Here is a 23,664-nt window from a genome sequence, read left to right as displayed (position 1 = left end):
AGTGAGTGTGTGTGTGAGTGAGTGAGTGAGTATGTGAGTGAGTGAGTGTGTGAGTGAGTGTGTGTGTGTGTGAGTGTGTGAGTGAGTGTGTGTGTGAGTGAGTGAGTGTGTGAGTGAGTGAGTGAGTGTGTGAGTGTGTGAGTGTGTGAGTGAGTGTGTGTGTGGTGAGTGAGTGTGTGAGTGAGTGAGTGAGTATGTGAGTGAGTGAGTGTGTGAGTGTGTGAGTGTGTGAGTGAGTGAGTGTGTGAGTGAGTGAGTGTGTGAGTGAGTGAGTGAGTGAGTGTGTGAGTGAGTGTGTGAGTGAGTGTGTGAGTGTGTGAGTGAGTGAGCGTGTGAGTGAGTGTGAGTGTGTGAGTGTGTGAGTGAGTGAGTGAGTGTGTGAGTGAGTGTGTGAGTGAGTGTGTGTGTGAGTGTGTGAGTGAGTGTGTGAGTAGGTGAGTGTGTGAGTAGGTGAGTGTGTGAGTGTGTGAGTGTGTGAGTGAGTGAGTGTGTGAGTGAGTGAGTGTGTGAGTGAGTGTGTGAGTGAGTGTGTGAGTGTGTGAGTGAGTGTGTGAGTAGGTGAGTGTGTGAGTGAGTGTGGTGAGTGAGTGAGTGTGTGTGTGGAGGGGACCATGTCAGCAAGTGAAGATCAGGAGCATATGCTTAATGCTTACATAAACAAAAGCGTCTTGTTCAAGCTCAGTGAAAATAATCTCTTGCGCCCGCCTCCTGAGCAGCCATCCTCACTATGAACTTCTTCATACTTGTCTTGATAGTTGTATCCGCATATGTGGCCATGACAGATTGTTTAGGGTAAGTTGTTTAAGTGATTATGGAATTTTAAGCTAATAGCCATTGCTGGGTCACTTTCCAAAAGCTTCTACTTTTGCCAGTGTGGTAGGTACGTTTCGAAGAAACTGAAACCATAGTCAGAGTTCTGCTATGAGTGGAAGTCGCCTCAGTGGCCTCTGCCTGTTTGAAACTCTTCTGCACGCTGATGTATCCTGCATTCCGGCTCTGTCAGTCTCCCTGATCTCTTGCTCCACTGTCATCCGGGCCTCCTCTGACTCTGTGACTGACACGCTGTCTCCTGGGGCTGGCTGAAGCTGGCTGTCTAACTGTCACTCAGAAGTGGCTGTCCCCGAGTCCTTTCCACGTGTGTTCTGCCTGTAGCCACTTAAGAGAGGGCTTTCCTTTGGGGTTGGATTTCACAGTGAGCAACTTGGACATACTTGTCTGGGGAAAGACACTTTAAAAAGGTTTGCAGGTAAATATTTTGAGCCATAAGAAATAGTATTTGGTTGTTCCCAATTCCTTCAAAATGACAGTTTGGAAAGGCTTGACTTTGGTGTGTGGTACCAGGGAGTTGGGCACACCCCTGAGAACTTGAGTGTGCTGCCTCCGTTGCTGGTAGTTGGGGTGTGTGACGTGTATCTCTTCTAACGCTCTCACTCCTATGGACTACAGTAAAGGGGCGCAGTGAGGTTTGGTGAGTGCTTGCCCGTAACCGTTGATACACACTGTAAATAAGCTTTGCAGAGTGACCACTTGTTAGGCCTGAACTATGCAACTTGCAGAACGTAGTAAACATTGCCTTTTCGGTCTGTTGCATTACGGGAGTACTGTCAATGCATTGCATTTGTTACTGCAGTCAGATCCCTGCTAAATAGCAATAGAGAACACAGTCCATGAACAGAGCATGGCGTAAGGAATGCAGCATGCCCAACGCAGTAAACCAGAGAACTCTTCATTTTAAGGGGAGGAAGAAAACAACCGCAGGTAATTCAGCCAGAACAAGAGCCCACAGAACACCAGCTCCCTCAGTAATACTTAGAGTGGAAAGAGCCTCAACTCACCAGTTAAATGACGCAGATTCACCGGATTAGAAAACAAGATCCAACTATTTGTCGCCTTAAAGAGACAATTCACTGGCAAAGACGCTGGAAAACTGAGTCAAAGGATAAATAAAAATCAGCTTTCCCAGAAAATGGAGGTTGGAAAGAAGCAGGCATAGCTCACCTTAAAGCAGAACTATTTAAATGAGGACTTACATGATAGAACAGCTGGAGGCACCTATGTGCTTAATCTTGGGCTCCCAAAGGTTCTGTTACAGCAGTGACAGGAGACTTTAATACCCCGCTCTTACCTTCCAAACTCAGTCAACAAATGTCAGAGTTAAAGTGTACCATAGGCTAATTGGACTTAGCAGATGTTTACAGAACAGTCTATCCAGCAGATAGAAAACGTGTTCTCCTCAGTCCCCATGGAACCGTCTATCAAAATTTTAAGGAAGACCTGCAGAAATGCTTCTTGTTCTACTAGAAGGGGAAGGAACTCATTCTGTGAAGCACACATTACCCAGATACCAATACCACATAAAGACAGCGCAAGGAGGGCGACTGCAGATCACTTTGTCTGATGAGCGTAAAATGTAAAAATTCTCAACAAGACATTTGCAAACTGGATCCAAGAGCACTTCAAGAAGAAAACGCATCACTACCGAGTTGGTTTCATACCAAGGTTGCACAGTTGGCTGTAATTCACCACACAAGGGAACAGCAGATGTCACATGACCATCTTGACGTTGCAGACAAGGCCCTTTAACAAGAGCTTTGACAGAAATTCTGAACCAGCAGGCACATTCCCAACACGATAAAGACTGCAAGGGTGTCCAGTCACCATTGGCACCAAGACAGGAAAGTCGAGAGCAGTCATGTTTTCTCCCATGTAGTGCTTGGACTCTTACCTCAGCAGTGGAAAAGGGCAGAAAACATGGTCCTGTGTGGGAGGCGCCCCGTGCACCAGGAGAGAGCTGAGGAGTGCCGTAGGAAAGGAACAGGGTACAGAGTCGACAGGAGCTGTTCTTTCCCTCTGTGCCGGTAATGAGCTAGGGAAGAAATGCAAAAAGTACAACAAAACTCTAGGAATAAACCTCACCAGAGGTGAAACTTTGAAGACGGGAGACTTTACCCACAGATGAACACAATTGACAAGCTTAAAAATGGGTGTGTTACTGAAAGCAGTCTATAGGTTCAGTGTAGTCCCTATCAGAATTCAGATTCTTACAACTAGGAGGAAAAAAAAAATCCTAAAATCCATATGGAAAGTAAAAGACCCTATGCGGCCAAATTAGTCCTAAGCAGAGAGCACATGTCTGAAGTATGATATCTGAGCTAAAATTACACTCTAGAGCTATAGTGACAAAGACAGCATGCTACAGGAACAAAGACAGACTTGTAGGCCCAACAGAATTGAATAGAACCTAGAAATAAACCCACACAGCTAGAGCAACCTAATTTTTGACACAAGTGTCAAAAACATACATTGGGAAAATGATAGCTTCTTCAAAAATTTTTACTTAGGGAAACTGATTATCTAACACACGGAAGAATGAAATCAGATCCCTATCTTTAATCTTGCACAAAAATCACCTCAAAATGGTTAAAAGGCCTTAATATAAACCATGAAATGCTGAGGAGGACATTAAGGGAAAACACTTCAGAATATAGGCACAGGCAAGAACTTTCTGGAAAAAAAAAAGACTTAACAGCACAGGAAGCAATCCCAAGAATTGACAAATGGAATTGCATGAATTTAAAAGGGTTGAAAACTCCCAGTGTAGTTCAAAGACAGACTACGCAATGGGAGGTCTCTACCAGTTATGCTTCAGATGGCCTGATGTCTAGAATGTATCAAGAACTACAGAAATTAAACATCAGAAAACCCCAAATTTTTAATCCATAAATGGGCCAATAAAACTGAGCAGTTTTCAAGGTACAAACACAAATAGCTAATAAACATTATAAAAAGTGTTCAGCATCTGCAACCACCAGGTAAGTGAAAAAAAAGGCCTCTTTGAGATTCCACCTTACCTCAGTCAGAACTGCTGTCACTAAGAAAACAGCAGTGAGCTCTGCCGAGGAGGACGTGGAAGGAGGAGCCGTGTTGACTGCTCTTGGGGCTGTGAAGTGCTGTACCCACCGTGGACACCGGTCTAGAAGCGTCTCAGAAAACTACAAGTAAAGCTCCTACGAGACCCAGTGATGCCGCGGCTAGGCCGGCACCCGGAGGCCCTCAGTTTGACCACAGGGACACTTGTGCCTCCCTCTCTGTTGGCCAGACTGCCCAGCAGAGTTAGAGGTGCCCGTCAACTGGAGGGGCGGATAAGGAAATGTGGCACACATTTTACAGTTTACTCAGCTGTAAAAAAAAAAAGAGAGACAGAGAGATCATGGGGTTTCCAGGAAAATTATGCTAAGTAACCCAGACGCTGAAAGACACATTACATGCTCTCTGTCACATGCAGTACCCAGATTTTGCATACAGATCCACAGCTACATACGCATGTGGGGATAGAGTTTGAAACCAGAGTGGGGACCATGCGGGGTGGAGACGGAGGACAAAGCCGTGTGGGGAAGCACAAACACGTGGACTGAAGGGGACGCGGCAGAGTGGTCAGCGAGTGTGCACTGGAAACCGCACTGAAAGCCTGACGTCATACATCCCTCTTTCCAGCTGCAAACTTCTGCATGTTTTGTGTTTGGTCGACAGTGGCTTATAAAAGGAGGTGGGTTTTTGGAGTCCACTGAAACACACTGTTTTCCTGTCTAGTAAGGTTGTCTATATGCTGCTCGCTGGCTGTCCACTCCCTGGCCCTTAGAACCCACTGAGCTCTGTTCCATAGCTGCTCCTGATGTTACAGGTCTCTCTTGGCCTCATTTGGGCAGAGCTGAGTTTTCAGAAGTGTTTTTCTCTCTGACCATTAGAAGCTTTGCCAGTCACTCCCCTCGTCTGTTCAGATTGTGTTGTCTGCGAAAGCCCACTGAGGTTAAATGGGTGCCTTTGTTTCTTAGTATGCCAGCCTCGTCCTTACTGCATTTTACTGGGATCTTAAAATAGCTCTGTGCTGATGAATTTTTAAACCTTAATTACCTAGAGGGCTGCAACTCTTTAATTTTTGTTTTGCTTGAAACAAGGTCTCTACATAGTCCTAACTGTCCTGGAACTCACTATGTAGCCCAGGCTGCGTCTGCCCCCCAGGTGCTGTGATTAAGAAAGGCATGACCACCATGCCTGGCCAGCTCTTAATTAACTGTGGGGGTGGGGCACATAGGTGTGGAAGTCAGAGGACAACTTCTGGGAATGAGTTCTCTGCTCCCACCAGGTGAGTCTCCGGTTGGATATAGGCAGCCAGGCTTGGCAGTGAGCACCTTTGCTGCTGCCCCAAGGACTGCACCTCCTGATTCACCAAATTGTAGGACACAGGGTTCTGTGAGTCACACAGCCACGCTAGACCTGGCTCCACTATTGAGTCTTGTGTGTGTAGGCAGGATGGCTTGTCACTCATTTCTGTCCTAACGTTTTCTAATACAGACTTTAATCTCTTGGAAGCTTGTATTGACTCAACTTCTTTTTCACAGTTGTGTAAGAATTTTTCTCAGTGCAAAGTTTCAAAGAACCTAATGTTCTGACATTTTTAAACAGTGTATTTTAAAGGATGTGGAAGTTCAGAACCAGTAAAGAATGGGAGAGGCTTTTACAGTACACAGTTGATGTTTTCTGGGCTGGCTACTTTCTCAGGCCTGACTACTTAGAGAGTTTACTCTAGCTTAATTGCCGTTGCTATGACATACAGTTCCAAGTCACAGTCCTAGGAAAAGCTTAGAACTGTGGGAAAGAAATGAGAAAAAATGTCATCAATACATAAAGTAAATAATAGTTTGTTAAAGTATATACAAATCAACTGTAAAATATTGAAATCTATCAAATTTTCATGCTTACAAAACAAAAAGAAGCTAAAAATCGTACACAGCACTTTCCAGTTGAGTATTGAGAACATTATAAACGAAGGCAAACATTGAATTCTGTATGAGTGAGTGAGCACTGTAATAACAGAACCAGGTGCTAGTTCTTAGACAGTGCGCTAAGGTGTTGCCAGGAGGCTCCATAATGCCCACAACACGCTGAGCACCCCGTGGGCAGTTCCTGTCGGGGCACTCTGCCCTAGCAAAGTGATTCTGGCTGCCGTTGGGCTTTTCACCACTTGTAGTTTAAAGAACAGCTAATGCATGCTGGTTGACAGCTAATGCTAACTAGTGAGACTTCTCATTGGCAGGCCAGTAGTTAGGTGCTTGAATAGTCAAGTTTAGTTTTGGATTTTTGGCTTCAGGTATAGGGGGGGTTGGCATGGGCGAACCCGCCTGTTGTTGGAGGGTCTACTATATGTAAAATGTTTCATTAACATAGATCCAGTTAGGCACAGACTCCGGCCCATCATGGATTCTTCAGCACCACACCCGTGTTGCAGAGTGTGCCTGAAGTTAGGAGTAGGTAGGTGGAATGGGGAGTTCATGGGGTTGTGATGAGGGTGATGGTGTGCATCAGCCTCAGTCATCACAGCTGTATTCACAGGCTGTCATGTGTGGCGCACTTGAGGGGAGTGGCCTGAGGCCCTGCTGGCTTCCTCAATCATTCACAGTGTAGAACAGAGGCTGACTACATGGTAATTATCAGGGTTGGGGGCCGTCTGGTCTTTGTTGTAACTACAAATCTGCTTTGAGGAAAAACAACCATAAACACGTCAAATGAATGAGTTGGCTGTGTTCCCATAAAACTTTATTTCAAAAACAAAGTTTGAGGGCCCTGTCTTCGGGGGTCTGCTTTATCTTAAAAGAGGTAAGGTATATGAAAAATATTGAGCAAATATTAATAACCAAAACCCCTTTATTCTTTCAGTCTCTCTTTTGAAGAAGTTACACCTATTTTTTGTGCGTGTGGGGGTCTCACTTTCCACGGTAGAGGTGGGAGGATAACTTGTGTGGGTTACTTCTCTCCATCCACCACAGGGCCCCGGAGACTGACCTCAGGCTGGGCAGTGAGGCCTCTAGCCAGGAGCCATCTCACTGGTCTTCTTTCTTTAAACGAATGACCAGGTTGAAGTTACAGTGAAATGAGTGTGTCCATTCATGCAGTTCATGCCTTGACTTTGACGCATAGTGAAAGGATGTTTTGTTTTCTTAAGATGCCTTTATGATAGGTGGCCGTTCTTTCCTTGACAGATAATGATAAAAATCCTCTTTTAAAAAGAACATTTCTTTGTATGGTGTGTGCATGTGTATACACTTGTGCATGTGTGTGAAGATACACTCCCCTATGTATGTGGGGAGGTGTGTACACGTGTGTAGGGAAGGTTATACGCTTGGTGAGTGTATACACGTATGTATGTCCTCACCTGTGCCTCTGTGTGTCTGTGTGTGTGTCCTCACCTGTGCCTCTCTGTGTCTGTGTGTGTGTGCGTGTGTGTGTCCTCACCTGTGCCTCTCTGTGTCTGTGTGTGCATGTGTGTGTCCTCACCTGTGCCTCTCTGTGTCTGTGTGTGTGTATATGTGTCCTCACCTGTGCCTCTGTGTGTGTGTGTGTGTGCATGTGTGTGTCCTCACCTGTGCCTCTCTGTGTCTGTGTGTGTGTCCTCACCTGTGCCTCTGTGTGTGTGTGTGTGTGTATGTGTCCTCACCTGTGCCTCTCTGTGTCTGTGTGTGTGTGTATGTGTCCTCACCTGTGCCTCTGTGTGTGGGTGCGTGTGCGTGCGTGCGTGTGTGCGTGCATGCATGTGTGTCCAGAAGTTTACTTCAGGTGTCTTCTTTGTTTTATCTGCCGAGTTCATTTGAGACATGGTCTCTCACCAAACCTGTGCTCACAGTTTGCCTTGACTGGTTGTCCAGTGAGCCTTGGGATCTGCACTCACCAACACATGTGCACGTGTCTGTCTCTATGGCACTGTCCTTTTCTGCTGTCTAGTCTTCTCCATGAGGCTGTGTTACACTCACATTAGACTGTTCTCCATAAATCTGTTACACTCACATTAGACTGTTCTCCATGTCTGTTACACTCACATTAGACTGTTCTCCATAAATCTGTTACACTCACATTAGACTGTTCTCCATGTCTGTTACACTCACATTAGACTGTTCTCCATGAGGCTGTGTTACACTCACATTAGACTGTTCTCCATAAATCTGTTACACTCACATTAGACTGTTCTCCGTGTCTGTGTTACACTCACATTAGACTGTTCTCCGTGTCTGTGTTACACTCACATTAGACTGTTCTCCATGTCTGTTACACTCACATTAGACTGTTCTCTGTGTGTCTGTGTTACACTCACATTAGACTGTTCTCTGTGTGTCTGTGTTACACTCACATTAGACTGTTCTCTGTGTCTGTGTTACACTCACATTAGACTGTTCTCCATGAGGCTGTGTTACACTCACATTAGACTGTTCTCTGTGTGTCTGTGTTACACTCACATTAGACTGTTCTCCGTGTCTGTGTTACACTCACATTAGACTGTTCTCCGTGTCTGTTACACTCACATTAGACCGTTCTCCATGAGGCTGAAGGTTGAATCTCATCCTTTGCCCCATCGCTTATGATCCCCTAATCTTCCCACTTGGCTGTGGTTGGTGCAGGACTCAGGTCCCACACAGCAGCCTGATCTGGAGTTTCTCTTTTTAGTAGAAGAACGCAGAAGAATGGACATTGCCCGAACTTTTTGAGAGAAGCTGTTTGTGCCCGTCTCCTGGATCCATGGAGTTGTGCTGGCCCTGAGCCCTTTCCTTCCTTTGTATCTGTGACCTATCATATGTCTTAAAAGCCCGTTGCTTCTTTTTATTTATTTAAGTTAGCAAAAACCAGTTTCAGTTGCTTTTATCCAGAGATCTCTAGCAGTATGGCCTTAATTAATCATTCTAACTTTCATATTGATTGTAATTTTTTTTCTTTCTTCTCTTTAAAAAAACAAAAACAAAACAAACCTAGCCAGAGACCGTGGCTGCTCTGAAACGTACACTGGAATCCCTGATGGACCGAGGAGCCATAGTGAGGAACCTGGAAAGCCTTGGCGAGCGCGTGCTGCCTTACAAGATCTCCAGCCATGGCCAGCGGCACAGCAAAGGCGGGTAAGTCTCTGTGAAACGGCTCCATGGGCTGAGGAACGGACACTGACTGCCACAGAGGCCCCATCCAGTCCCTACTGTACAGTTGGTCTTCAGGCGTCTCTTAGAAGGCAATGCTGTACGGCAGATGCTGTCTTAGTTAGGGTTTTATTGTTCTGAAGAGACGCCATGACCACCACGACTCTTGTAAAGGAAAACATTTAACCGGGGCTGGCCTACAGTTCAGAGGCTGAGTCCATTTTCATGGCAAGGTTGTGTGCTGGAGAAGGAGTTGAGAGTTCTGCTTCTGAATCAGCAGAGTGTGTGAGCCATTGGGCCTGGCTTGAGCTTCTGAGAGCTCAAAGCCAATCACTTCCAGCAAGGCCACACCTGCTCCAACAAGAACACACCTCCTGATAGCGCCGCTCCCTGGGGGCCTGTGGGGCTGTTTTCACTGGAGCCACCACAGATGCAGATGTCAGACTGGCTTTGGTAGGCAGGTCAGAACAGAAGCTGTGAACAGAGCAATGGGCTCGTAGGTTTTCAAACTCAGACTCTTTTTCCCTTGACATTGAACTTTTGCCTTCAGAATGCCTTGGTTGCATATATGCAAAACAGGCTCCTTTGGACTGGAGCCCGAGCCAGCTGCACCAGAGAGAAAGGGTCTGACCTACTCCAGACAGTGCACAGTTTTCTGTCTGTGTGCTCTGCAAGCCACTCCTCTCTGGCACTCAGAACTTTTGCCTTGGGCAAGCTTCTCTGGACGTCCTCGGACATTGACTTCAAGTCTCACATCTGCAGTGTCTTGGGAATGGAAAGAGAATGTACAGCTGTGTGCTGGTCGGGGGCAGCTTTATTCCTGTGGGTCTCCCATGTGGGCAGTGGCCTGGGCTGCACTGCATTTAAACCCACTGCTGGGTTGCGCCAACTGCAGACATCCTCAGTGCCACACCTTGTTTGTGTTCGGCTTGAGAGCCCATTGCCAGAGCACCTGAGTGTTGCTAGGAAACAGGCAGGGCACAGTGGCTGGGATTCTTCCACAGTGGTAATAGCAGTGAGGGATGGTGTGCGCGTGCATGGCGGGGCGCACGCCCTTTCTTCACTTCTTTCTTTTTAACTTAGCCACAGAGTGGTGTGGCTTTCCCACGCGACCGGCTGTCTTTGCCTTTCTGTTTAGAAGGAAGGGGCATGTGTGTCCTGTGCAGGAAGGATTGTGTAGAAGTCAGTGTCCTCACCCATAGGTGAGGCCCTCCTTGTTGTAGGTATTTTCTTCATTTGACAGATTGCTTGTGTGCATCGTGCGTAACCAAGAAGACATTGCACACATGACACGTCACAGAGAGTGCACTGCTTACACATGGTTAAGAAACGGGACAGGCTGCTGGCCACACACTTAGCACTTACCATTTTGGTTCGCTGCAGCAGCCTGGAGGCTGTGACAGGTAGTTGCCGTTTGGACAAGGCACTGATTCAGGCTCTCATGCTGTGTGCATGAGTCAGTGTGTGTTTAGCGGCCTAATTAAACGGCCTGCGTGTCCTTCAGGAGCCCACGTTTCATGGCTATGACCATGATGAGACAGCGGTATGTTTCAGCGGCATCCACAGTCTCTGCGTGATTCTTGGCATTGTCACGGTTGCTGGTGTCATAGGGTTTTCAGTCTAGTGGAAGTCTTGGTGTGTGTGCTAGCCTCGGCAGCGTCAGTGGGAGTCTGAGTAGTGGTGCCCCCACAGCAGTAGTGTCTGTCACATGTCACTTGTCAGCATGGCCAATTGGTGCCACTGCCATTCTCTTACGGACGTCCCTAACGTGGCCCCGGGTTATGCCCCAAAATAATGTCATTATTCTAAATGCTAATTTGGTCAGACCCTACTTGAAAAGCAGATTATATTCCAGAGACTGGTCTGCAAGGCCCTGTTACTGGGACCTTGTTTGCTTCCTGGAACAACTTGATGGTTACATTCCATGACCCGTACATAGACAGTTGCTTATTCAGTGTCTCCAGGGCTGTGGAATTGGGTGGGTTGTTTATGCTGAGCTGAAGACCATTTTAAACTTTTTAGAAAATGTTCTTGCGTGTTCTACCTGGATGCAGGTGCCTGACCTGCTCACCCTTATCAGAGATGAGAGAAGTCCTCAGACACCTGTACCTGGTGTGTGTACGATTTTCCGTGTTCCCAAGGACAGCCGTGTCCTAAGACAGTTGGCTGCCAGGTCTTGATCTTGGGGACAGAGCAGAGTTGAAAAAGTCCCTGTGCTGCTTGGGCCCAGAGGGAGAGGTTGGGGGCTTTGGGGCTCCTGGGTTGGCTTTCCTGATGGAAGGTTCGGCTTCAGCCCCTGGTAGTGCCTGGAAGCCTAGAACACAGCCTGCGGCTGCAGTTCTTAGACAAGCAGGGAATCATCCTTCGCTGTGGGTTCGCTCTGGTTCCTTGTGGGCCTTGTGCCCTCCCGTGTTCACCCTGAGGCCTGACTGTTGGTGGAGAAGGTACCCTTGTCGGTAACCCTGCCTGGCTGCCTTACCTTGCAGAGGGAGCTGCGAGGGAAGGGGCTCCATCGGCCGTTGCTACAAGGGGCTAGCATCTTCCTGAGACCTAGTGCCGCCCTGCTGCGCGCACAGCGAGCAGCCAGCCTCCCAGGCCTGTGCTCCCTGGGAAGTTCTTTCCACTCGATGGGGCTGGGTGGAGAGTGATCTCTAGAGCAGGAGGGAGTAGAAATGATGTTCTCTGTTGCTGAGCTTGTGTCTCTCGGGTTACCTGTGGCTGACCAGGCCTGTAATGTAACGGCTGCGGACTGGGCTGGCTCATGTCCGTAAGAACCAACCGTAAGGTGTGGAAGGGGGGCTGGCCTTAAGTTTGGTAGGTCCTGACAACGGCAAAGCTCTCCGGCTGACATGCAGTGTGCTCTAGCGGTTGGCAGGTCTGGTGGATGTGGAATTTTACTGACTTGCTCCCCAAATGTGTCTGCTCTCTCTGAGAGCACTGGCACCCTCTCTAGAGGAGGCCCGTTCTCTTCTGTACTTTTCCTGTTCGTTAACATTTCAGTGTCTTCTGTGCTCTTAAAGTGTTCCTGCCAGCATCAAGTGAGGCCAGTGTTCTGGCCCCGTTTGTGCGTGTAGGAACCCTGCAGCTTGTGTGGGGGCAGGGATGCTGTGTCCTTGAAGGTTTCTTTTAGGTGGCATTTCCCCAAGATCTGTAGAATTCCTGGTTTTTAAAACACACAAGACCCAGCAGATAGGAAAGGAAATGGGGTTTGTCTGTAGACAGCCGTCAGCTCTAAGGCGAACAGTTGAGTGCCCCTGTGAAGTCTGCAATGAGTGAAGGAACAGCATCCACACAGATGCCTCTTGTCTTCACACAGGTCCCAAGATGCTCTGGGCTGCAGAGCCCTCCCACCCCTCCCCAACTCCCCCACCCACTGGGAGCCACTGAGCACTTCAGTGGAAAATTCCACCGTCTGCCATTGGGAAGGGACAGTGACAAAGAACATAGCTCCGGTTTAAGCAAGCTCTTTTTGTGGGGTTCAGGCAAATGGAACTGGAAAGAATGCAGCCTTTATAGCTAAGACCACTCCCAGGAAGCACTCCTTCTCCGCCATCTCTAGCGGCAGGGCTGGGAGTTCAGTTCTGGGCATCGACAGCCCTGTGCCAGATGCTGACCTTGGGGTGGTGAAGGGCTTTCAGAGGACTGGCAGGAACCGAGGCGGGTTTCCTGGGGGAGCACTACCTTGCAGGGAGCCAGCTTGCGAGCATTGTTCCTGGCGTTGGGCATGGCCTGCCCTGCAAAACCGAGTCTCTGGGTCCTCTCAGCTCAGGAGCCCTGGTCCTTGTGGAGAGTTTTGTGATGTTAAAGTGACTTGAATTCAAAGGAGGATAAGTTGTCATCCTCAGACCCGAGTGTGCAGAAGTACTTCACTGCCCTCCAGACTTGAACATTGTGTCTGTAATGAGATGTGGGCTAGTGCACTCAATCTGTTTTGACCCCACCCCTCCCTGCCCAGCAGCAGTGAGCGCCCACCCCTCCCTGAGCAGCAGCAGTGAGCCCCCACCCCTCCCTGCCCAGCAGCAGTGAGCCCCCCACCCCTCCCTGCCCAGCAGCAGTGAGCGCCCCACCCCTCACTTCCATTTCTGCAGGGTTGGCGTGCAGCTCTCTAGAGAAGGGAGATGCTTGGGAGAGCAGGTGTTCACTCTGTCCATGAGAAGGTTCCGTAATTAGAGCCACACATGGGAAGTAGACCTTTCAGCATAAACACCGTTGGGCTCTGTGTTCAAGGCTGCCATAGGGATATTCACACTTCCTGGCTGCCTGGTGTGCAGCACGTGATTGAAAAATGCCAAGTTGTGTGGTGTAATTAGATTTTAGGTTATTGCACTGATGTTTTCCAGAAAGATTTGTCCACTTACTGGTTCAATTACTGATTAAAATAAAAACTGAAAATGGAAACTTAGTAACTAGAGTGTTTCTTTACTATTACTTATTGGAATGTCCTCTTATAGGCCTCTCAGGGCTGGTACAGATGGGTCGTAGCTCTAGCTCTTCCCACCGTTAGTGAGGAAATGCATGGAGATCAGAGAATCCACATGCTAAGACTTCAGTGTCGTGTTTCCGCCTTGTGACTCCAAGACATAGGAAGCACTGACAGCTTTAGGAGCCAAAAAGTTATAGAATTATAGGTCGTAAGTGGTAGATACTTAGATGATAGGTAGATGATAGATAGATAGATATACAGACAGACAGACAGACAGGAAAACACAGCCCAGCTGGCCAAAGGACTGTTCTAGAAGGCTGAAGCCCTGCGCATCTAATTGCTTTGGCCTTCTGAGGCTTGTCTGCAAGACACATTTGCTTAAGTTTACTTAGATAGCTAGAAAGAGGAACAGTGGCTGTAAGCAGCTCTGTGTGAGAGAGACCGGGCCACGCAGGCCCAGGGCTGAGGACCACTGGCAGCTTAGGGTTAGGGTAGCTTGGTTTTGGAGGCGGTGGCAGCGGCGGTGGCGGTGCTGCTTTCATGGAGAGGTGAATACAGTGTATCTGCTACTTGGCCCTCCTCTGCTTGGCGTTTCCTTTTCGTGGAAATTTCCATGGCGTGGTGGGGAGCCCGGGGAGTAGCAACAGTCTTTGCCCACAGCCCCGGGCGCAGATCCGAAGAGCGATAACCCTGAAGGGACAGGCACACGCTGTGGTTGTGGGCACAGCCTACTTGCAGTTTGCCCAGAGCTCTTGTTTGCGTTTGGTTGCCAAAGGACTGGAAACCGGGAGGAGGTGAATTAAAGGGTAAAGGTCACAGGGCTTGGTAGCAATGGGGACCCCAAAAGGCAAGCCATAGCACATCCTGAAGACCCAAAGCCTTTGCTTTATCCCCGAGAACCTTCCAGAGTGCCAGTGACCCATTGTGAGAGATGAGGTTTATCCCGGAACTGCAGCCTGGACCCCTGGCTTCCAGGTTCCGGGAGTAGACCATTTAGTTCCCTTTCTGGTTGTCATGTCCTCAGATGAAGGGGTTGGGCTGTGTTTTCCTCTCTGTCACTTACGGAAGACCTCATCTGTTTGAGTCGTCACTGTGGCCACACGGCAGCGAGGAAACCGCGGGTGGTGATAGGAGCTTTCTGTGTCTGTTCCTGGTGTTGGATTGTGATGTTGAAAAGAGGTGACGTACAGGAAACCATACTCTAGAAAACGATGCTGGACCCACCACCCCCTCGCTCAACTTCATGTCCCCTGCTTCCCTCTCCTCAGTGGACACGCGTGAGGGTTCTGCCGCCCTCTGTCCTTCTCCTCAGGAGCAGCTGTGGGGATGTGAAGGCCCTTTGGAAATTGACATGCCTGAGACCCTCGTTTTCAAGATCTGAGCCAGGAGGTGTCTGGTGCACCTGGCTCTGTGCGTCCATCCTGGGGATTCCTTTTGCTCTGATGGTATTTCAGTATTTCAAGGCTCTGCTGGTCTGCATGGAGGGCGGTTTGGTATCGGGACTATGGAAGCCTGCCATTGGCTGGAAGAGGGTTGAGTTGCCTGTTGGCACCTGTAAGCACACTTTCTCCTAGACGGTTCAGACTGTTCTGCCTTCTTAAGATGTGCTTAAGACGTGTGTGAGGCAGTTGACAGGACTATGGGCAAAACCTTAGTGTCTCAGAACTGATATTTAAATAAATTCGCTTTCCTAGAACTTAGGGAGGGAAGGCTTGGGGGCATCACAGGCTCATGCATCACAGGGCCCAGAGTAGCCAGGAGCAGGGTGAGCATCCGTCAGGAGCAGGGTGAGCATCCGTCAGGAGCAGGGTGAGCGCCATCAGGAGCAGGGTGAGCGCCCATCAGGAGCAGGGTGAGCACCAGTCAGGAGCAGGGTGAGCGTCCGTCAGGAGCAGGGTGAGCGTCCGTCAGGAGCAGGGTGAGCGCCCGTCAGGAGCAGGGTGAGCGTCCGTCAGGAGCAGGGTGAGCATCCGTCTGCGTCCTCCAGCAGTACAGGGCCCTGCAGGGACACAGAGCAAAGTAAAAGGAGCCTCCTCAGAGAATGGGTGTGTCCAGAGACTCCCGCTGCCAACTCAGGTATGACTGTTCTCATGGCAGTTTGAAGAACACTCTGATTAGTACTCAGAGAAACAATAATGGATGGTGGGAAGAGAGAAATGTGTGGGCTGTGTTGGATTAAAGCATTCCCCCTGCCGCCAAGTAGCCAACGTGAAATGGATGAGCCAGTGAGAGGTACTAGCTGTTGGCATGGGGGAGTTGGTTCGAGATAACTCCCACTTAACGTGTTAGGTTCTGCTTCCCAGCCTTGCTTACGGTGAGTAATCGTGATTCAGTGTTAAACAAATGAGCAATTCATTAATTGAGTACACATAATTCATTAATTGGGTGGTTGCAACTTTTTAGTTGTGTTTGGAACGAGAGAGAGAGAGAGAGAGAGAGAGAGAGAGAGAGAGAGAGAGAGAGAGAGAAAGAGAGAGAGAGAGATGAATGTAATTAAGCTTTGGGGAGATTGGTGTGTAGTCCCCATAGTCATCACAATAATAATCATCTATTCAATGAGTAAATAGACAAGTTACTGCCCCAAGAAGCCATCCTAGTGGTGTGGTGGTTTGCTCGAGAAATGTCCCCTCTAGGCTCCTGTACTTGGAGACTGAATTTCTGTTGGTGCTGCTGCTTGGAGAGGTGGAACCTGAGGAAGCAAGCGTTGCGGGAGGAAGCGCTTGGCTGTGGGCGGGCTTTGAGGGTTTATGGCTACCCCCATTTCCAGTTCACTCTGTGCTTCCTGTGTGCAGTTGAGATGTGTGTTCTCAGCTTCCTGTTCCGGCCACTGTGCATGTCCTGCCATCATGGACATCTGGTCCTTGGGGACTTTAAGCCAAAGAAAACCCTTCTGTAAGTTGCCTTAGTCGTGGTGTTTTATTCAGCAACAGAAAAGTTGCTAATACAGTAATTCTCTCTTTGGTTCTAATTTGTATCTTATTGATGATTTTTAAGCAGCTGACTTGGGTTTCTAGTGCTATGAAGAGATACCATGACCACAGTAACTCATATAAAGGAAAACATTTAATTGGGGGCTGGCTTACAGTTCAGAGGCTCGGTCCATTATCGTCATGGCGGGCAGTGTGGCGGCGTGCAGGCTGACACGGTGCTGGAGAAGGAGCTGAGAGTCCTGTGTCTCGATCTGCAGGCAGCAGGAGGAGATTGTGTGCCACAGTAGGCTGAGCATGTGAGACCTCACACCCGCCCCCACAGTGACACACCTACCAACAGCGCCACTCCCTGTGGGTCAGGTAGTCGAGCACGCGAGTCTGTGGGGCCACTCCTGCCCACGCCACCACAGCGCCCATCCGTGTGCCTTGTCACGGCTCCCTTTGATCTGTTCTTCACCGCTGCTTTAAAAGTCAGGCTCATTTTGTTGTTGCTTAAAATTATTTTGTTTATGTTTAAATTAAAAACTTGAGAGTTCATTGCATGCTAGAGTCAGGTGTATTTTCCTAGTTGTAATTAACAAATCCTGTCTGCAGCTCTCTTTTTACTTAGAGAGTTGTTTTTAATTTTGATGGTCTATTTTATTATGTTTCTTTTTTAGTTATGACTTGTACTTTTTTGTGGTATCTGATGAATCTTGGCATAATCCCAAGGTTACCAAGGCTTTTTAAACTTTTTTTTTCTAGAAATTTAATAGTTTGGTTTCAGTCTGTTCCATTTTTGAGCTAGTTTTCCTGTGTGGCACCCGAGTGTGGGACAAAGCGTTCTTTTCCAGGAACACTTCCCACTGCTTGTTGGGAAGACTCCTCACCTGCGCTGTCTGTGTGGGTCTGTCTGCTCGTGCTGTCTGTGTGTGTACTCACACTGTGTGTGTGTGTGTACTCACACTGTCTGTGTGTCTGTGCACTCACACTGTCTGTGTGTCTGTGTACTCACACTGTCTGTGTGTCTGTGTACTCACACTGTCTGTGTGTGTCTGTGTACTCACACTGTCTGTGTGTCTGTGTACTCACACTGTCTGTGTGTCTGTGTACTCACACTGTCTGTGTGTCTGTGTACTCACACTGTCTGTGTGTGTGTGTGTACTCACACTGTCTGTGTGCTGTGTACTCACACTGTCTGTGTCTGTGTACTCACACTGTCTGTGTCTGTGTACTCACACTGTGTGTGTGTCTGTGTACTCACACTGTGTGTGTGTGTCTGTGTACTCACACTGTGTGTGTGTCTGTGTACTCACACTGTGTGTGTCTGTGTACTCACACTGTGTGTGTCTGTGTACTCACACTGTGTGTGTGTCTGTGTACTCACACTGTCTGTGTGTCTGTGTACTCACACTGTGTGTGTGTCTGTGTACTCACACTGTCTGTGTGTGTCTGTGTACTCACACTGTGTGTGTGTCTGTGTACTCACACTGTCTGTGTGTCTGTGTACTCACACTGTGTGTGTGTCTGTGTACTCACACTGTGTGTGTGTCTGTGTACTCACACTGTCTGTGTGTCTGTGTACTCACACTGTCTGTGTGTCTGTGTACTCACACTGTGTGTGTGTCTGTGTACTCACACTGTGTGTGTGTCTGTGTACTCACACTGTGTGTGTCTGTGTACTCACACTGTCTGTGTGTCTGTGTACTCACACTGTCTGTGTGTCTGTGTACTCACACTGTCTGTGTGTCTGTGTACTCACACTGTCTGTGTGTCTGTGTACTCACACTGTGTGTGTGTGTCTGTGTACTCACACTGTCTGTGTGTCTGTGTACTCACACTGTGTGTGTGTCTGTGTACTCACACTGTCTGTGTGTCTGCGTACTCACACTGTCTGTGTGTCTGTGTACTCACACTGTGTGTGTGTGTGTACTCACACTGTGTGTGTCTGTGTACTCACACTGTGTGTGTGTCTGTGTACTCACACTGTGTGTCTGTGTACTCCTGCTGTCTGTGTGTCTGTCTGCTCACGCTGTCTGCATCACCATTGCCTTTTAAGTCTTGGAACAGGTGATGATTTTATCACCTCATTATAATCAAAGTTGTTTGGCTGTTGTACATTCTGTGTATTTCTACATGAACTTGAGAATTTGTTGGTATTTTGATTGAGTTGTCGGAACTGAAAGTCAGATTGGAGAGAATGGACATCTAAATAATTGAAAAATTCTTACCCATTGTCAGTCTAAATAGCAGAAAGGTACCCCAAAGAATAACCTTTATTACTAGCATGTATTAATTATACGTAGTAATGGGTTTCACTGCGGCATTTTCACGTGCTTGATGTATTTTGATCACGTTGTCTCCCGTCGCCCTTTCCTGTTCTCCTCCCTCCCTTGCTCTCTCTCTTTTCTTCACTCTTAGTCCCTTTCGATGTTCACGTCTTTTCCTCGTTTGTTGGTTTGTGAGTCATCAGGTTGCTTACGGGAACATGGCCGAGGGCTTGTTTGCAGGTACATAAGTCTGTATAACCTACACAAGAGCCCACACAGCACCTTCCTGCACTGCAGAGCAAGGGCTGCCTGACGGAGGACGCTTCCTGCCTAGTACTGTTTTAAAGGCGTGAGATGGGCAGTCTGGGCAGAGGGGCCACTCTGGCAGCGACACAACCTTGATCAGGAGGCAAGCCGTGAGCGAGCAGTGGGGGGCCGTGCCGGGCGTGGACCAGGTGAGGCTGCTCTGAGGGAGGTGGTCAGGAGACTCAGAAGTGGGCCCAGCTGTGGGGTTTGGGCGAGAGGAGCCTTGAGGACAGAACCTCAGATGGGACTGTGCTTGAGACTCCCGAGGGCGAGAAAGATCATCTCACCCAGCTAGAACATTCCCAAAGCTTCCGAGTGCTCTGCCGGCTGCCTTTAGCATGCCATCGAAATCAAACAGTGCAGAGGTGACCTGAGCCCTGCCCCTGACCTATTGGAGCTCTTGAGCTCCTCGCTGGCCTGAATTCACTCTACAGAGCCGTGGCTTTGAACCTGAAGTAGCCACTCTCCCTTTGCACCTGGAGTGCTGGGTTTCAGGTGTCACCACTGCCCCTGGCTACTTCTGAGTGTGGACAGCAGGGTGGGCATGGGACAGTCCTTTGTATCATTGTCCAGCAGGGAACTAATAAAGTTTTGGACCGTAACTGTCTATAATGCCATTTATGTCAGTCAGATGAATAATTAATGTCACATTCATTGTCTTACTGAAGGGCCATGCCATTTGCCTTGTGTGCCTTGTCGGTTCGTGTTCCTACAGGGTAGTTCCACGTAGGTCCTTGTCTTTACTGTGGGACATGGCTGGCTGACTAATGGTCTGTACTGTTCCTATTGGGGGCACTGAGTCACAGGGAAAGTTCTTTGGAAAATTAGAAGACCTCCTAATGTTTCATAAAAAGAATCAGTAGGTGATTTAGAATTCCATTCTCGCTGACAGGCTAGAAAATTCTGAGTATGTAACTTCACCATTATTTTGTACTATGCCCTGCTGTGGCTGATGTCACAATGCCTTTTTGCTGCCGTAAAGGTGGGTTAGGATCGTTTCCACAGGGACGTAATGAGAAACCCAGTCTGGAAGGAGACTGGGCCCGCCCGCTGCGGCTGCACGTGAGTGTGTGAGCGGTGAGCTCGCTCTGGGAAGAGAAATCTCCACTGACAGAAGTAGCAGGACTGTTACATTCAGGGGCGGAAACTCACCCATTTCTGTCTTGTTGCAGGTATTTCCTGGTGGATTTTTATGCCCCCACAAGTGCTGTGGACAGCATACTGGATCACTTGACTCGAGACGTCGATGTGGTTAGACCAAATGTCGTGAAGCACCCTCTGACCCAGGAAGTAAGAGAGTGTGCTGGCATCATCCCAGTCCCACTGGAAGAAAAGCTGTATTCAACAAAGAAGAGGAAGAAATAAGACGGCTTCCCAGAGTCGCACCAAGGCTGCCGAGGCGTTATTTGCTTTAGCCCATGATCCTCCCGCTGCGGGGGGTGGGAGCCGCTCGCCAAGGCCTGCCCTGCCGTCTCCAGTGCCTGCAGACCGATGTTGGGTCCGTCGGCCTCGTGTGATTGTCAGTGAGGTTTTACCACTGCAGCATTTGGGAGAGCAAATTGTCAGCTTGGTTGTCTTGCAGAACTGTGTGGAAAACAGAGCAGAGTAATAAACGTGACTTCACCAGTCTGAGTTGTGTATGGCCCCCCCCCGCCCCAGCCCGGTGTACCCCAAAGCTAGCAGCTGCAGTTGTGCGGGGGCACTCTGAAGTTTGGGATCTGGTGAGTCGGATCCTGGACCACAGACAGCCTACAGAATTGTTGCTTCCCCCTGGCCACATAGCAGCAGCCTTTGAGGAAGCAGTCGGCATCAATCAGCATTGCTTCCTGCCGTCCCCTCGCCACTGGCCTCTACCTCTGCCCCTGTCCCTTGGCCCTTTTGAAGAAGGCAGAGGGGTGGTGTCCATTAGATACACATAGGCTTTTCCCTGGAGTAATAGTCCCTAGGAGCTCATCGTTGGCTCCCCTGGAGCTGGTGGAATGAGCAGTCCTTTAGTCTTCTCAGATGGTGCCTGCATAGGGTCCCCTGTCCTCACAGGCGACGAAACTCCTCTGGTGGGAGGTACCCATCACCTGGGCTGCCTTACAGCATCAGGTTGTCTCGCAGCAGGAAGGGGAAGGACGAGGGACACAGACCTGTACGTGTGACCCACAGTGCTGCTGTCGTGTGCAAAGCTGGCTGTCTCTGCACTGACCATTAGTCTGTCACTGCTCCTGTCCCGCGAGCCCAGACAGCACCTGCTTCAACTTCTCCCAAGTAAAAATTATGAAACGTTTTTCTGGAGAGCAGTCAATGAGGCCAGAGAGATGACTCTGAGGCTGCTCTTCTGGAGGAGCCGGATTCAATTCCCAGCACCCTCGTGCGTAGCAGCCCCCAGCCGCCTGTGGCTCTAGTCCGGGGGGTCCCCTCTTCTGTCCTCAGTGGGCACTGCGTGCAGATGTCACACGGGCACCTGCAGGCCAAACACCCATGCACACAAAGACAAATCTCACAGTTTTAAACAATGTGTCAGTTAAGAGGTTCAGACCTGGAGACTGGGGATAAAAGCAGTAGGGCAGAGGTTACCCACGGAAGACCTACTGCCTCCTGTTCACTATGAATTCCCTGGGACCGCCGGCCTTTGGCAGGACTCACGGGAGCCCACGTCCCTCCACTGCGCGCCTTGCGTCCCGCGTGCTTTTCCGTGGGTGTGGTGTCTACAGCTGATGAAGCCCGTGTCGTGCGCCACGTGCATGTGTTGTCTGCTAACCTCATTTAATCTCAGCCTTTTGAGGGAGCACTGTCCCCCACGCTTTTGGGTGAAGAAGCTCGACATGGGTCCCACCTTAACCCCAGTTACCACATGATAGCCGGGACCTCCAACGGGGGACTCTGATATTCCTTGGTTCCTCTCTGCCTTGCAGTGTCGATACTGACTTTGTCTCTGAAGTTGAAAGAGGTTCACAGTGTCTGGGGAAAATGGTTGCTGAGGGCCTAGCATCTGTTCTCGTGACCCAAGCGTGGCGCTAACCCTGAGGAGACAGCTGTCATTCATCATTGGGCATTCCAGGTCATCAGAGTATTGAGAGCCCCTGTGGCACAGTTTGGGTGTTAGGAAGGGGGCGGCTGAGTGGAACCCAGTATCAACACTGCTACCTCCCATGTGAACGCTTGAAGTTCAAGTCACTCATTGCTGAATGGGGATACACAGTGGCTTACTGCAGCTTCTGCCTGGGTGTGCCTGGTGGTGGAGCCCATGGCAGCCATTTCCAGGCTGTGCGTTTTCTGTCAGAGGTAAACGTCCAGTCGTCCTTGGCTGGTGACAGTCTGAGGAACTGTTCCAGTTCTCTGCTGCCTTAGTGAACGTTAAGCTTGAGCTTAGCAATGAGCAAGACAGCTGCTAACTAGCTGGCTAGGTATCCAGAAGGTACCAAACGGAAAAGTCCCCCCACCAATGGCAGCTGCAGAGCGTGTGAGAGAGAGGGCCTGAAAGCGAGGGTACCAGCAGGGATACCCAAGACCCTGAGCGGGAGAACAGTGCATGGAGGGAAGCAGCATGATGAGACCTCAAGGGGCTAGAGTTGGAAGTCTGGAGAATTCTGGGAAATAAACTCGAGAAGTCAGGGACCTGAGCTCCAGAAGCCCAATAGCTTGGGCCTTAAGGCTTTAGCTCCCTGTGGATTCACATCCTTCCAAAGGATATGTTAGATTTGTAATCTTGACTATCTGGTCTACCTTGGACAGTGTCATCTTAAACTGACACTCTTAGCTTAACTCAATCCGTGATTCTTGGACTCAGCAAAGGACTTTCTCCTCGACAGTTAAGTCCATAGGCTTAGGTGGCCCAGGGCGGGCAGAAGTCACCCAATGGGCGCCACCATAATAAACAAATACTCAACGGAGAGGTTAGAGAGAGAAGAACAGCAGTGTATGCACTAGGGAGAGAGGCAGAACGGGACATGTGATGTCGGTGAAAGGTGAAAACGCTGTCATTGCCCAGGAGGGTCAGCAGGATGATGTACAGCAGCCCGGAGCTTATGTAGACGCAGACTCAGCCCCTGAACTAGTTGCCCAACCTCGGGATCCCCCCTGGCTCTGGGTAACAGTGGAGGTCCCAGGTGGGGAAATGTTCCCGTTCTGGATTTGACCGCCTTGAAGAACCACCATGGTCCTGTGATGGTACCAGAGGCCGTGTAGTTGCCTGTGGTCCATGACGGAGCCCCGGTGACTTGGGAATGCCGTCGGGATTTGCTGCCTCGGGTAGCCATGCTGATGTGAGTGGCACGTGTAGCCATCTGGGACCATGTTGCGGCTCATGCGGCCTCTGAGGGACAACAGTGGGTCAATGGTCTTGATGTGATCAAGGATGGCGTCCATGTCTGTAACCTCTGTTACCACCACCAAAGCCCAAGAGGGTATGTGTAGGGGTAAACTTAGGACCGTGGTGATCTAGAGACGCATACGGATGTGGTAACGAAAGGGTGGAACTGCGCCACTGACCACACCCACTTTGGGCGTGACTAGAGACAGGGCGGAGAACTACGCCGCTAGCCAGGCCCACTTTTGGGCGTGGCCAGAGGCGTGTACGGAGGATGAAATAAAAGACCAAGCAGCACAGCCTCTCGCCCTCTTTTCGGCTTCCGGTTCGGTAGCAAGAGCTTCTTGCCTCTTCTGGGTGGCCCGTTTTCTCTTGTAAGTAATTTCTGCAATAAACAGTACCTACACCCTCACCGACGTGCCGTTTATCGTTACAGGTCAGGTATGTATGGTCAGGGGTGCTGCCTGAAGCCAAGTTAATGTCCCTGGGCACAGGAGAACTGGGCCTG

At 49.4% G+C, this 23,664-nt stretch overlaps 1 protein-coding gene across 1 annotated transcript in view; it reads left to right on the top strand.

The window, feature by feature from the left end:
• Mrps6 (mitochondrial ribosomal protein S6) overlaps positions 1 to 20,485 on the top strand; it is a 71,238-nt gene extending 50,753 nt beyond the window's left edge. Inside the window, exons 6-7 of the mRNA XM_040750354.1 lie at positions 8,797 to 8,936; positions 20,032 to 20,485. Of these exons, the coding sequence (XP_040606288.1) occupies positions 8,797 to 8,936; positions 20,032 to 20,224 (333 nt within the window). The 3' untranslated portion in view covers positions 20,225 to 20,485. The remainder of the gene's footprint in view (positions 1 to 8,796; positions 8,937 to 20,031) is intronic.
• Positions 20,486 to 23,664: the final 3,179 nt, after the last annotated feature.

This window comes from Mesocricetus auratus, unplaced genomic scaffold (assembly GCF_017639785.1).
Source record: "Mesocricetus auratus isolate SY011 unplaced genomic scaffold, BCM_Maur_2.0 Super-Scaffold_100008, whole genome shotgun sequence".
Taxonomy (NCBI): Eukaryota; Metazoa; Chordata; class Mammalia; order Rodentia; family Cricetidae; genus Mesocricetus; species Mesocricetus auratus.
This window is presented reverse-complemented; position numbering and strand designations above follow the sequence as displayed.